This window comes from Xyrauchen texanus, chromosome 9 (assembly GCF_025860055.1).
Source record: "Xyrauchen texanus isolate HMW12.3.18 chromosome 9, RBS_HiC_50CHRs, whole genome shotgun sequence".
In the NCBI taxonomy this organism is placed as follows: Eukaryota; Metazoa; Chordata; class Actinopteri; order Cypriniformes; family Catostomidae; genus Xyrauchen; species Xyrauchen texanus.
This window is the reverse complement of record NC_068284.1, coordinates 43,579,369-43,592,876: the sequence shown is the minus strand read 5'-3', so window position 1 is coordinate 43,592,876 and position 13,508 is coordinate 43,579,369. Positions and strand designations below refer to the sequence as shown.

General features: G+C 38.3%; 1 protein-coding gene across 3 annotated transcripts in view; it reads left to right on the top strand.

Moving 5' to 3' along the window:
- LOC127649534 (uncharacterized) overlaps window positions 1-13,124 on the top strand; it is a 31,087-nt gene extending 17,963 nt beyond the window's left edge. For 2 of the 3 annotated variants that reach the window (XM_052134688.1, XM_052134690.1), the window contains 6 exons: window positions 2,039-2,136; window positions 3,674-3,763; window positions 5,637-5,760; window positions 7,364-7,500; window positions 7,755-7,924; window positions 11,738-13,124. In XM_052134688.1, the coding sequence (XP_051990648.1) occupies window positions 2,039-2,136; window positions 3,674-3,763; window positions 5,637-5,760; window positions 7,364-7,500; window positions 7,755-7,924; window positions 11,738-12,695 (1,577 nt within the window). In that variant the 3' untranslated portion in view covers window positions 12,696-13,124. The remainder of the gene's footprint in view (window positions 1-2,038; window positions 2,137-3,673; window positions 3,764-5,636; window positions 5,761-7,363; window positions 7,501-7,754; window positions 7,925-11,737) is intronic. The other variant, XM_052134689.1, reaches the window with a different exon arrangement.
- Window positions 13,125-13,508: the final 384 nt, after the last annotated feature.

Below are 13,508 nucleotides of genomic sequence, written 5' to 3'. Positions count from 1 at the left end.
GCAGCAAGGTGTGGGAAAGTGTGAACAAGTACTTGTCAGGTGAAATCACTCTATCATTCTGATTGGATTATAAGAGCAGACTGATTGCTATAAAAGGAGGGAAGAATTGCTTCCAATCATTGTGTTCTTGTTCACAATGCTTACTTCTAAAGAAAGACATGCAGCCATCATCACTTTGGATCAAAAAGGAAATTGCTGCAAAGAATATTGCACCTGATAGAACCATTCACCGGATCATCTAGAACTTCAAGGAGAGAGGTTCAATTGCAGTGAAGAAGGCTTCAGGACGTCCCAGAGTGTCCAGCAAGCGTCAGGACAGTCTCCTCCTGAGGAGTCAGCTACGGAAACGTGTCACCACCAGTGCAGAGCTTGCTCGATATTGACAGCAGGTTGGTGTGAGCGCATCTGCACGCACAGTGAGGCGAAGACTTTTGGACAATGGTCTGGTGTCAAGAAGGGCAGCAAAGAAGCCAATTCTCTCCACAAAAAACACCAAGGACAGACTGAAATTCTGCAGGAAGTACAAGGATTGGACAGCAGAAGACTGGTGCAAAGTTATTTTCTCTGATGAAGCCCCCTTCCGACTGTTTGGGACATCTGGAAAATCAATTGTCCAGAGAAGAAAAGGTGATCTCTACCATGAGTCCTGTGTCATGCCAACAGTGAAGCTTCCTGAGACCATCCATGTGTGGGGTTGCTTTTCATCCAAGGGAGTGGGCTCTCTCACAATTCTGCCCAAAATCACTGCCATGAATAAAGAATGGTATTAAAATGTCCTGCAAGAGCAACTTCTCCCAACAATCCAGGAGCAGTTTGGTGGTGATCCGTTCATTTTCCAGCATGATGGAGCACCATGTTACAATGCAAGAGTGATAATGAAGTGGCTCGGAGATCATTACATTTAAATTTTGAATCCATGGCCAGGAAACTCCCCGGATCTTAATCCCATTGAGAACCTGTGGTCAATCCTCAAAAGGCGAGTGGACAAGCAGAAGCCCACAAATTTTGATCAACTCCGAGCACTAATAAATCAAGAATGGATCTCCATCAGTCAGGATTTGGCCCAGAAGCTGATATCCAGCAAGCCAGAGCAAATTGCAGAGGATATGAAGAATAAGGGTCAACACTGTAAATATTGACTCTTTGCATAAATTGAGTGTTTTTGCCAATAAAAGCCTTTAAAACATATTAAATGCTTATCATTGTTTTCCAGTAAACAATAGAAACATGTATAAAAATAATCTACAAATACTGAAGCAGCAAACTTTGCAAAACACAAAATGTATGTCACTGCCAATACTTTTGGCCACAGCTGTATGTTGGATGTGACACTTCAAGGTTTGTGATTGTCCTGGTTTTCTTTATTTGGATAGCCAGTTTATCTCATGGTGTTAAGAAAGAAAGAGGCCATCAGAGTGTATATAGGCTACATATAAACGCTGTGCGCTTTGTAGGTTGTGACGTTGGATGGTATGTTTTATAAGGGTAAATTAATGGGGTTTTTGTTGCACAGTTGTGAAAAACGTTTAATAAAATGCTCAGTTCTGGTTCTAAAGTTGATTTTATGAGCCATGTTTAAAGCTGTTGTAAAATAGCTGATATACAGTATATGCAAACCTGTCCTAATGAGACTTTATGGTTGAAAAGCAGTGTAACGATCAAACAGCCACAGTTAAGCTCATGAACTGTTATTTGCCAGAATTAAAAATAAATAAATTGAACAGTTTATTTAATTTTTTTGCGGTTGCCTCAACCAAGGCAATACAAAATAAATATATATATATATATATATCTCACTTTAATGCATTGCCTCTCATGCCTTATTGCTTTAGTAGTAGCTTTTCATTTCAGCAGAGGTATGGCCTTTAAATTGAGCCGGTTTATTTTTTTTTAAGGATTTACATATTTTAGGATTAATAGAAACAGTAAAACAGATTGTTTCAAAGAACTGCATTTTCCTACAGCATTATTTAATGCATAAGTTTGGTTTATATATTCATGAAATTCCCCTCTCTCTCGTGTGCTCCTTTCCACACAGCTGTCCAAGAGAAAGAGGATCATAGCAGTGATGCCTCGAACCCTGAACACAGGAAAGAGATTCTGACCTGCGTTATAGAGAGTGACCTTCTGTTACAGGTGACTGAAAGGGATTCGTCACTAGTTGTTGAAACTAGTTGTTCTACTCTATAAAGCAGTTCAAACTTAACTGTAGCAGCTGTTTAACCCTTTAAGCTCTGAGGTTGTTCTTAAAGATTTCCTGTTTCAGTGGCATAACCACTATTAAAGGCTTATAACTCAGAAAAAAAGGAGGGTCAAGTGTTTTGGTATCATTTAAAAGAAAAATTTTCAAATGTTTTAATGATATAGATTATGATAAATTCTGAGACGCTCAGCCTAAGAAACTACTTTTTCCTTATTTTTCAAATTTTATACTTATATCTGGATGTAAATAAGGTGACTCAAATTGCTTTTGTTTTGTTCCCAATTATCTCAACTGTAACTGAGTAAAAGCAATCAAAAGTTATAGCATTACAAAAATAATGTATCCTAGTGTACAAAATAGTCTAAAGTGTCTAAAAGCCTCTCCAAACAAATAAAACAAATAATTGTATATAAGAACTAATTACACATGCAAAAAAACAATGAATAAAGGTTTGCATAGAATGTAGACATGATTTTAGTAAAGAGATTTCACAGAATGAGTTTCATTCTGTGCCATTTGAGTCATCTTTGAGTCTGTGTCATATAAATGGCACCATCTCCTGGTGGCCATAAGTAACAGTAACCAATTACATGTCTCTCTGCACAAATATGGATGATTTTTTATCCGGTCTGAACCCAATCCGAACCCAATCCGATTGGTGTAGCGTTCTATGATGCTACATCATTTCCAATGATCCTGATCATCTGATCCAGGAAAGCTGAAGTGTTTTCAGTCAGATTGCAAGATGCCAGATGCTGTATGCACATTGTGCTTCATGTGGATTATCTAATCTATGCATTGGATTACCTTGTGTGTGGGCTTGTTTGAAAGATAATCACCTCAAAGTAATGGTACGTTATATTTTATGTTCAGTTTATTTTTCGTGAAGTTATAAGTGAAAACGCGTCATTTCACATGAAACAAATGTCAAAGACATATACTTGGCTATTACTTGCAATATTTTTCTCTTTTCTGTGAGTGAAATCTACTCTTTGAGAGCTTTCCATCAACATATGACACATAACTATTTGATGAGTTTAATGTTTTACTGATAACATCAATATGTACAGTACAAAACTTTACAGAAATTAACAAAATGCAACACTTCTGATTTGTCTGCAGATTTCAAAGCACTAGTTCCATTTTGGTCATAATGCCTGCATGCATTGTAAAGTAGAGCTTCTTAACTTTTAAGCTTAAAGTGTTAAAAAGAGATAGCTTAAGTGTTTTTCTCAGGTTAGTTAACATAAGATGTTATTTACAGAAAATGGGTAAATGTGGGAGATATAAAAATCTTGAAAAATCTATTGGTTAATTGAATTTTAGGCTCAGTAGATCCGGCCAAACAATTTTAGATTTATATTTTTTTTCACATACAATTTGTGTCATGGCGTTCCATATTTCTATACATCCGAATATATTTGTATGTGCCACGTGGACCTGCAATAATCCATCTTTGTTTTTTAATAGTCTCTGAATGGATTCGCACTGGTTGTGAGCACAGATGGCGTTATTTTCTACGCATCATCCACTATTGTCGACTACTTGGGATTTCATCAGGTAACCTTCAAACATAAAACCAACACACAGAAAAACTGAAATGTAAATAATTTAAAAATGTTATGTTTCTTGTTTGAATGTACAGAATACTCTATATTTTTTTCTATTTCTACAGATTCACTTGTTTAATACAAAAAACATTTCTGAAATGTAACTGTTTTGTCGCTCTTTTTGAATGGAACAATGGAAGTAAAATATAGTGACTGTGTTATATTGAAATATGTGTAAGAATGGTGTTGAGAAAAGAAAATCAAATTTTGTTTTTTTTTAATTGGGTCTGATTGAATTGTGGTCTGTGTGTGGCTGGTTTTTGGTGGGAGCTCTTGAAAAATAAGGAAACGAATGCTGAAAAGAAATTATTGTAATTTCAGAGGTGGAGCAAGCGGTTACGTTTTGATAAAAGATTATTTATTATTATTATTATTTATTATTTGAAAGAAATTTAAATTGTGTCAATTTGATTTCATGTTAAACATTAAAAAGCTAAAAAGTTAAATATTAAAAGTTAAAAAGCACAGATGTTTTTTCCTCTCATTTTCATGTGAAAATTCAGTGTTCATAAATTGTATTTTTATCATGACAAATGGGAAGGGCTGTTTTATTGCACAGCTGTCATTTCACTGTGCAGTACATTACAATCCAATGCCAACATGCATAGATCAATGCATATTTTATCATCATTAGTGACCATCATTCGATTTCTATTTATTGTTTTTGAAATAACTCTTTTTTTTTTTCCTCATTATTTTGAGTCATTTCAAAGTAGCTCACAAAGAAAAGTCCCATCAGAGAAATCTAAACAAGAAATCATGTGTGGTTGTACAAGAATGGCCACAGCCACTGTGGTTGAGTGTGTAAATACAGAAGTATGTCATGTTTTCAGCCTCTTCTACCATGATTTGTAAAAATAGTCCCCTCTTTTCACCCCTCAGTTCATTTTAAGAGTTTTTCCACAGCCTTCAAAGTCTAAAGTTTCTATAGCAAACATTTAATGGGTGAATCTCACGAAAACATGTCCATGTCATATTTCACCTCACGATGAAGGGGGGGGGGGAAAAAGATATTTTGTGTAAAGAAAATATCAGTTATATTTTTACATTTTGTGGTGAAGTATGACCCAGACATGTTCTTGACAGATTACATAAGATTTACCCTAAATCTGCTCTTCTAACCAGCAAAGTTGTTGGAAACAGAAACATCAATGGCACTGCTGTGCATTAGGAAAGTGCGTTTGAAAGTCTTGCATGACTCAGGCGAGAAAATAAAAGGGAAGTTTGAATACTTTAGGGAGATTTTGTCATTTATGAACAGTGGTTATGGCTGTGTGGCATTTCAGGCTTTTGTTTTGTTTTTCATCAGTGTATAGTCACATCTGTCTGCATGCGAGCAGCCCTGGTGTCATGCAACAAACAAACCCAGCTATGAAAAGAGAATTGTGGGTTCAGGCACACATTGTACATTTGGAAAATCCTTTGGAACCCCAGACTGAAAATTCTGTCTTAATTACTCACCCTCATGTTGTTTCAAACCTGCATGACTTCCTTTGTTCAATGGCAGAAAGAAATTGACACGAATGCCAATTTTGTTTGATGTTTTATCCAATGCAGTGTCCAAATAGCCACTGTATTCTTAAGTGTTCTTCGGTGAGGGTTGGCCACTCTTGTAGAAAGTCATGTATCTCTGTGGGTCTCTTACTTGTGGTGTCAACCCTCATACCTTGAGCGTAAGGCCATTGTTTGCGGTTCATCCATCCATGTGCGGGTTAAGTGCAGAGGTCAACGCAGTGGCCAAACACAAAGGACACGCTGATGCGAGACCTAAAGCGCTTCTAAAATAAACACTTTCTTGTTTTGTGTGTGACCCTGTTTGGCAGACGGACGTGATGCACCAGAACATTTTTGAATATATACATGTGGAGGAGAGACAGGAGTTCAGGAGACAGCTTCACTGGGCGATGAACCCCAGCCAGCAGGAGCCCTGCGCTGCTCCAGGAGCTGGTGAGTGTATAATTACTATTAACCCCATTTTACACACTGAGGGAGGGGGGGGAGGGGTGGACAACATAGATTACTTACTGTTTCTTCCAAATGACATCAGCAGAGTAATCACAGGTAAATAACAGGAGACAAATGTGAAAACAACATTGAACGTGCATATCAAGAGCACGTGTGTGAGGAGGTCAGGAGATGCAAGCATTAGTATAAATCCAGTATGATGGACTATAAAGACCCCCAACACCAGAGTCCTGCACGGGTTCGGGTACCCGACGGGTGACCCGCAAATTTTGGTCAAACGGGTGAAAAATATCCAACTGTGTCGGATACGGATGCGGGTCGGACACGGGGAAACGCGGGTCTAAACACGGGTTCAAAACAGTCACGTGCAAATGTAAAAATAAATGCATATTTTTAGGAACACATCTACAAAACTATGCCTGCCCTGTATTTCAAGTTGATAAAATATTTGTTTTTAGTTTATTTGAGCCCGCGCCCTCCCATGAGTCTCTAGGCCTAACGTTACATTCACTTTTAAAAAATCACACAACCACTCGAACTGCTGCATGAGTCGTCTAGATGGATAGTGAGGAGTTGAAAAAAAAAATAGCTAGAGGAGATTATAAAGTTGTCGACAATACTTCATCGAAACTCAAGTCAAGTGTGTGGGAGAAATTTGGAGTCATCTCTGATGAAGAAAGCAACATTGTGAAAGGCTTTGCTGCATGCAAAACCTGCCTTAAAGTTTTCGTGTTCGATAGCGAAAATATGGAACTTCGTCAGCTGAGGAAGCACGCAGATACCTGCAGTAACAAACCGAACACCAGTTCTATCGAACAGTATCTTTCAAAGGGGACAGAACTGAAGGTGCCTCGTAGAGATAAGCGACACCATAACCAGGCTGTCTGTGAACTTTTCTTTCATTTAAAATTATCACATAGCCTACACTGTTTGTTATTGTCTAATTTAAAACTGTTAAGTAGGCCTATGTGTGGTGTGAAATTGTCTGATGTGCTAGACGAAATTGCATTGTTTTGTGGTAACGTTAGCCATGTTCTGTATAGGCTATTGGCTTTTTGACAGCTTCGGCTGTTGTCCTTGTCTTAAGGCAATCCGCCAAAGGCAATAAAAATTTGAAAAAAGTGCGTCTATAATGTGATTGGCTAAACTGATTTTATTTCGGGTGCGGGTCGGGTCTCGGTTCAATTTTAAGCGGATCGTGTCGGGTTGCGGATTTTAATTAGTGCTGCTGTCGGAAAACGGGTCGGATGCGGTTTTAAGCACTGCGGGTACGGGCGGGTGCGGATTTACAAAATCGGACCCGTGCAGCTCTCTGGTCCACACATGGGGCGGCCATGTTAGAATCACATGACCAGCTGAATACTACTCGCTTAATCTTAGTAACAGTCCTTGTTATTTCACACTGAATACAACATTTTTACAATTGCATCTGAAATCTATTGATTTTAAATGATGCTGCATCCAAGCCGCTAGGTGTCAGCGTAAGTCCAAGATGACGAAGACAAAAGTTACTGAGTGCACCTTTAGGTAAATGGAAGAAAGTGTTGTAACAATTTCTAGTCAGTTTTTTGTGTGTGTGTTGCAGTAGATGAGGATGTTGTGATGGGTCATCTGTTCAGTGCTCAGGAGCCTCATGGAGTTTCTCCTGAATTGTCTCCTTTCCTCAAACGGTGCTTCCTAGCTCGAGTACGCTGCTTGCTGGACACCACCTCTGGATTCTTGGTTAGTTGTGACATCACACAAAAATATGATCCAAAGCAGAGTGAGATATTTCAATTCTTGCTCCTCCAGTGTGCAAATTATACAGTGCATTTCACATCAATTTAAAACTTTATTAGGGGTGCAGACCTCCCCAAACCCCACCCGGGCCCTACCACTCTGGACCTGAACACAACTGTTTATCTATACTTAAAGAAAGCCACACACTCTTCCCTTTAATTCTCTTTCACTCTCTTTTATTTGCTTCCGTCCTGAAGAGCATACAGTTTCAGGGCCGTCTGAAGTTCTTGCAGGGTCAGAGGAGGAAGACGGACTCTGGAGCTCTGCTGCCGCCTCAGCTCGCTCTGTTCTGTGTGGCTGTTCCTCTGGTCCTGCCCTCAATCACTGAACTCAAGATGAAGAGCAAACATAAAACCTCTGCCAGCAGGTATCTGTCTATTTTTGCCTATTAAATATTTAATCGTTTTGGGAATAATGAGAATTATGAATCTGAGGGTTAAAACAGGGTCTGATGAGGTAAAGTCATTCGAGTCCACTCTTGTTGATATTCGCTTATTTACAGATGCACTTTTTTTAAAGAGACAGTACAGATTTTTAGTACATGTTTTACATTCAGTACAAATAAATAGACTAAATGATGCATTTAACAAAAATATAATATATGTAATACAATATCTTGTATTTATTATTTAGATACATATTTATTAATGGAATACATGAATGTGTACATTTTTAAAAGCTAAAATGTGACCAAAATGATGAAAACAAATAAAATCAAATTAAGAAAATAAGTATTTTGTAATGTACCTAGTTAGAAAATCCCCTGTATAATTAACAGCATTAGCTGGGAGATAAATTATTTCATATGTAAGCAAAATGGACATTATAACTGAAATATACCCATATCCATATCGGAATCGTATCGAGAGCTTGTGAATAGAAATAGAATCGGGAAATCTGTATCAGCACTCAGCCCTACTCATAAGAGAGCGATTTGGAATGCTCTACTTAGGTGGCAAGTCAGCGCACCCTATAAATAGTGTTTCTTACTCGCAGCTTATTTTAATACAGGAATGATGTGATACTCTGACATGAGTGGTGGTGGCGTAGTGGTCTAAAGCACTAAACTGGTAATCAGAAGGTCGCTGGTTCGATCCCCACAGCCACCACCATTGTGTCCTTGAGCAAGGCACTTAACTCCAGGTTGCTCCGGGGGGATTGTCGCTGTAATAAGTGCACTGTAAGTCACTTTGGATAAAAGCGTCTGCCAAATCCATAAATATAAATGTAATACTGTAATGGCCATAAATATAGATAGCACACACATTTAGGGTAAAAAAAAAAGTTAAGAAAATGAACGCTATAAATCATGCCCTCGACCTGTCACCTGTACCTAAATTCCATAAAAAGGAATGTTCCTACCATCGAAGCAATTCAAGCTTGATGTATCACTTTGATCCAGTAGGGGGCAGTCAGCGCGCCAGCTGTAACGGAAACATGCCTCGTCAAACCAACGAGAAGCAGCACATGCATTCACTTTGGAACACTCACGGGCAGCCATTTTGTATTCAGATTTCCACAGATGAAGCACTCCTGCTCACAATGAGAGACAACACTGCAGATGTTGTTGAACTTTAAATAACAAATTGCTTGCTATGTTTCTCATTTGTAAGTCACTTTGGATAAAGCGGCTGCTAAGTGACTAAACTTAATTGTAGATCGACTGAGCACAACAGAATGCAGAGATCTCGAGACTCGTTTCAAATTGTTTAACTGGACTCAGTACCCAGCACTACTCATAAGAGAGCGATTTGGAATGCTACATAGGCGGCAAATCAGCACACCATATAAATAGCGATTCTTACTTGTAGCTTATATTACACTCTCAGGCTGCTATTTTGTATTGATACATGTGGCATGAAAGTACAGCTCCTATCTATTTGAATGGGGAAAGACCAAAATCTCAAAGGGTTGGTTGAGATTATGATCACAGAACATATTTTTAATGAGCTGTAAAATCTCACAACAGTGGTATAATTAATTGTGCTTTAACTTAAATTATGAGTTGTACTATTATAGTGTACACCTTTGTATGAAATCTTCAGTTTTTGACAATTTCAAGCATTGTATAGCCTTCATAACTCAAAACAATGATTGACTGATTAGTTTAGAGAAAGCTGTTTCTTTTTTACCATTTTTGACCTAAAATTTACCTTAAGATATGCCAGTCTGTTGCATAATGTGGCAACTCAAAAACAAGCCATGTTTTACATAAAATGAACAATGTTAAGCGTCATTTAACAAACCAAATAGCTTTCAACTGTGTTTGATATAATGGAAAGTGCTTTTCAAGTTCCGAAGTAGCAATTTATCTTGATTACTCAAGGATAAGGTGTTGGAGTGATGGCTGCTGGGAATGGGGCCTGTCTAGATTTGATCCAAAATGACTTTTTTCATATAGTGGTGGTGCTTTTTTTACATCAGTAATGTCCTGACTATACGTTGTGATCAGTTGTATGCCACTTTGGTGAATTAAAGGACCAAATCCTTCCGAAACAGCAAAATCTGTTCATTATTCCAAACTTTTGGCCGCCAGTGTACCATGGCTTTGAGTGGTACTCCAAGTACTTCAAAGAACACACATGGTGCTTTTTAAGGGGCACAAAGATGCTCACAAGGAAAAATGTACAGTTGCAAGAAAAAGTATGTGAACCCTTTGGAGTTAGCTGGTTTTCTGTATTAATTTGTCAACAAATGTGAACTTATCTTCATAAAAGTCACATGTATAGACAAGGCACAGTGTGCTTAAGCTAACAACACACAAACAATTATAATCTTTCATGTTTTATTGAACACATCCCATTAAACATTCACAGTACTGTGGAAAATGTAAGTGAATCCTCAGATTTAATAACTGGTCGATCCTCCTTTGGCAGCTGTAACTTAACCCAGGCATTTCTTGTAGCTGCAGATTAGATCTGCACAACGTTTAGAAGGAATTTTGGACCATTCTTCCTTAAAGAACTGCTTCAGCTTAACCATATTCTTAGGATGTCTGGTGGGCAAGGCTCTCTTGAGGTCAATCCACAGCATTTCTATTGGGTTAAGGTCTGGGCTCTGACTGGGCCACTCCAAAAGGTGGATTTATGTAGGCATACTGTAGTGGATTTAATTCTATGTTAAGGGTCATTTTCTTGCTGCATCACTCAACTTCTACTGAGCTTCAGCTGGCACACAGCCGCTCTGACAGTGTCATGTAGGGTATCTTGATAAATTTGGGAATTCATATTTGTCTCGATGATGGCAAGTGGGCCAGACCCCAAAGCAGCCTTAAATCATGATGCTCCCTCCAACATAATTCACTGTTGGGATGATGTTTTCATGTTGGTATGTGGTGGCCTTTTTACGCCATACGTAGTGCTGCATGTTCTTCCCAAAAAATTCAATTTCAGTTTCAAGGTGGTCTTTGACAAACTTCAGACATGCAGCAATGTTTTTGTTGGAAAACAGCGACTTCCTTTGTGGTGTCCTGCCATGGACCCCATGCCTGTTTAATGTTTTCTGTATAGTAGACTCATGAACAGAGATGTTTACCATATAGAAGACTCATGAACAGAGATGTTTACCATATAGAAGACTAATGAACAGAGATGTTTACCAGTTCCACTGATTCCTTCAAGTGTTAATCTGACACACTAGAGCTCTTTTCTACCTCATTGAGCATTATGTAGTGTGCTCTTTTAGTCATCTTGGCTGGGTGGCCACTTCTAGGGAGAGTAGCCACAGTAATATATCTCCATTTATAGACAATTTGTTGTGGTGGAATGATCTGCCCCTCCATCTCGTCATCGTCGCTCCGCCTCTTAGGGCCGCCCTTCAGCAAGGCTCATGATGGAAGTTGGGCAGGAGAGTGAGAAGAGGTGCATAATTAATAAGCCTCATTCTAACAGCGGTGGATGAAGCACACCTGACATAAATAATGCTTCATCACCGCTGTCTATAAAATGCAGAGTGCACCTCTTCTCGGGGAGCCGGCTTCAAATCTCCATGTTTGCACACTGGCATCCTCACATGCCCAGGACCAGAGCCTAGGAGTTCGCTTACTTTTTCCACAGCACTGTAAAAGTTTAATGGGATCTGTTCAATAAAGACATGAAAGATTATCATTGTTTGTGTGTTGTTAGCTTAAGCACATTGTGCTTGTCTATACGTTTAACTTTTTAACTTTTTCTTTCTGCAGTGAGAAGAGGCACCGTGTTTCCCATGGCTCATATGCCAATGAAGACTTACTTCATCTTAATTGGGCCAGCACTTCCTGTCCTGACAGTTCCTGGTCAGCTCTGGCCAGTAAGAGGTACAGAGGGGAGAGCTGCAAAACCCAAGAGGAGCCGCTCAGCTTCTGTGTTTCCTCTCTGGGTGGTTCTAGACTGCAGTCTGTGGATGTTCCCTGGGACACCCGCTGTCCTTCTGCCTCACGGACAGGACCCAGTGAAAACTATCTCCATGGCAGCTTCAACAAAAAAAACCACACGGGAAAATTAAGAATTTCCTCAAATTATAGCATAGACACACAAAAACTCTGTGCTCACAATGAGATGGAGAGTTATTGCGCTTATGGGAAGGGAGAGAGAAGGTACATGATACAGAATGAATGTTACAACATGCTAATCCCAGAAGCAGCCATTAAAACCGAACATGATTCAGACTCTGAAAATGGGAGCATCGCGAATGGGACGCTCTGGCGTCAAAATATGATGTTTCCTGAATATCCACAGGTAAAAACAGAGGCTGAGTACTATGACCACTACACCACATGTCAAAGGGGCAAAGCTGCCATCAGCCCTCCTATGATAAATGGACATCACAAGTATCTCTACGCAGGAGTGAGCAAACCTCTTAAGTGTGTCCTGAACAAAGACCTGAATCACTTTGACTCTGTAATTAGCAATCAGGATGGATACGTGTTTACAAATGCCACTGTGGATCATAAAAACTACATGCAGCAAGACATCAGATTGACCTATGAGTTCAGGAGTCAAAATCTGTTGCATGCGATCAAACGAGAGCCTGTCGACTCTCTGCCTTGGTCTGATAGTTGTCATGATGTTAGTCAAGGGCATGCACAACTAAATATGACGTCAAACTGCTCTGTGAACACTGCACTACACAAAGCAAACCCATATGTTTACATGCAGTGAACTCAATCAGTGACTTAAGTCAACATTCCAGATTATTAATTAGACAGAACCAGACTGTTAAAATAAAATGCAAATGCTCAGGATTTTTCAATTCTTTAAGACAAAGGAGAAGAATAGACTTTGGCTTTTGTAATGTATAAACCACATTTATTTGGGTTTTATAAGGTGATTATTTTTTGTTTTTTAAAGAATTTTGTATTTTTGCACTTATAGGTTGTATAGAAGTCATTTTTGATTAGTTGATCTACATACGATACTCATGTTGTCAGCTGGCCTTTTGTTTCCCTGAAGTGTTAACAGATTGATAGGGAACAAAATGAATGATAATAGCCACTTTTAGAATTTATTTATTACAGGGAGGACATGTAGAGGTCACAAATATAGGGAAAACATTGCCAGTATTTTGTATGTGTGAAGACAAATAAAACAATTTCCCACTGAAAACTTTTGTGTATATTAAATTAAATGTTTTAAAAGTGTCTATTTTTTACCTTTTATTATTTCATGTGCATTAACAAGCATTTATTTAAAAAAGAAAATCTGTGAATTTAAAATGGTCCCATTTATGTCAAATAATTTTTATTATTAGTTTTGTTTTGGTAGTGATGTATAGGGTGGTTGTTACTATTTTTTATTTGAATTTATTATTAATTTATTATTAATTTATTATTTAACGTTTGTAATTATTAATATGTAAACCTTTTACACTATTTTATGCGGAGTATTTTATTGCTCCTAAAAATGCAGAATTATGCTACTTTTTAAAACCAATGTTGGCAGTGTTGAGTGCATCTCATTACAAAGTAATTATAT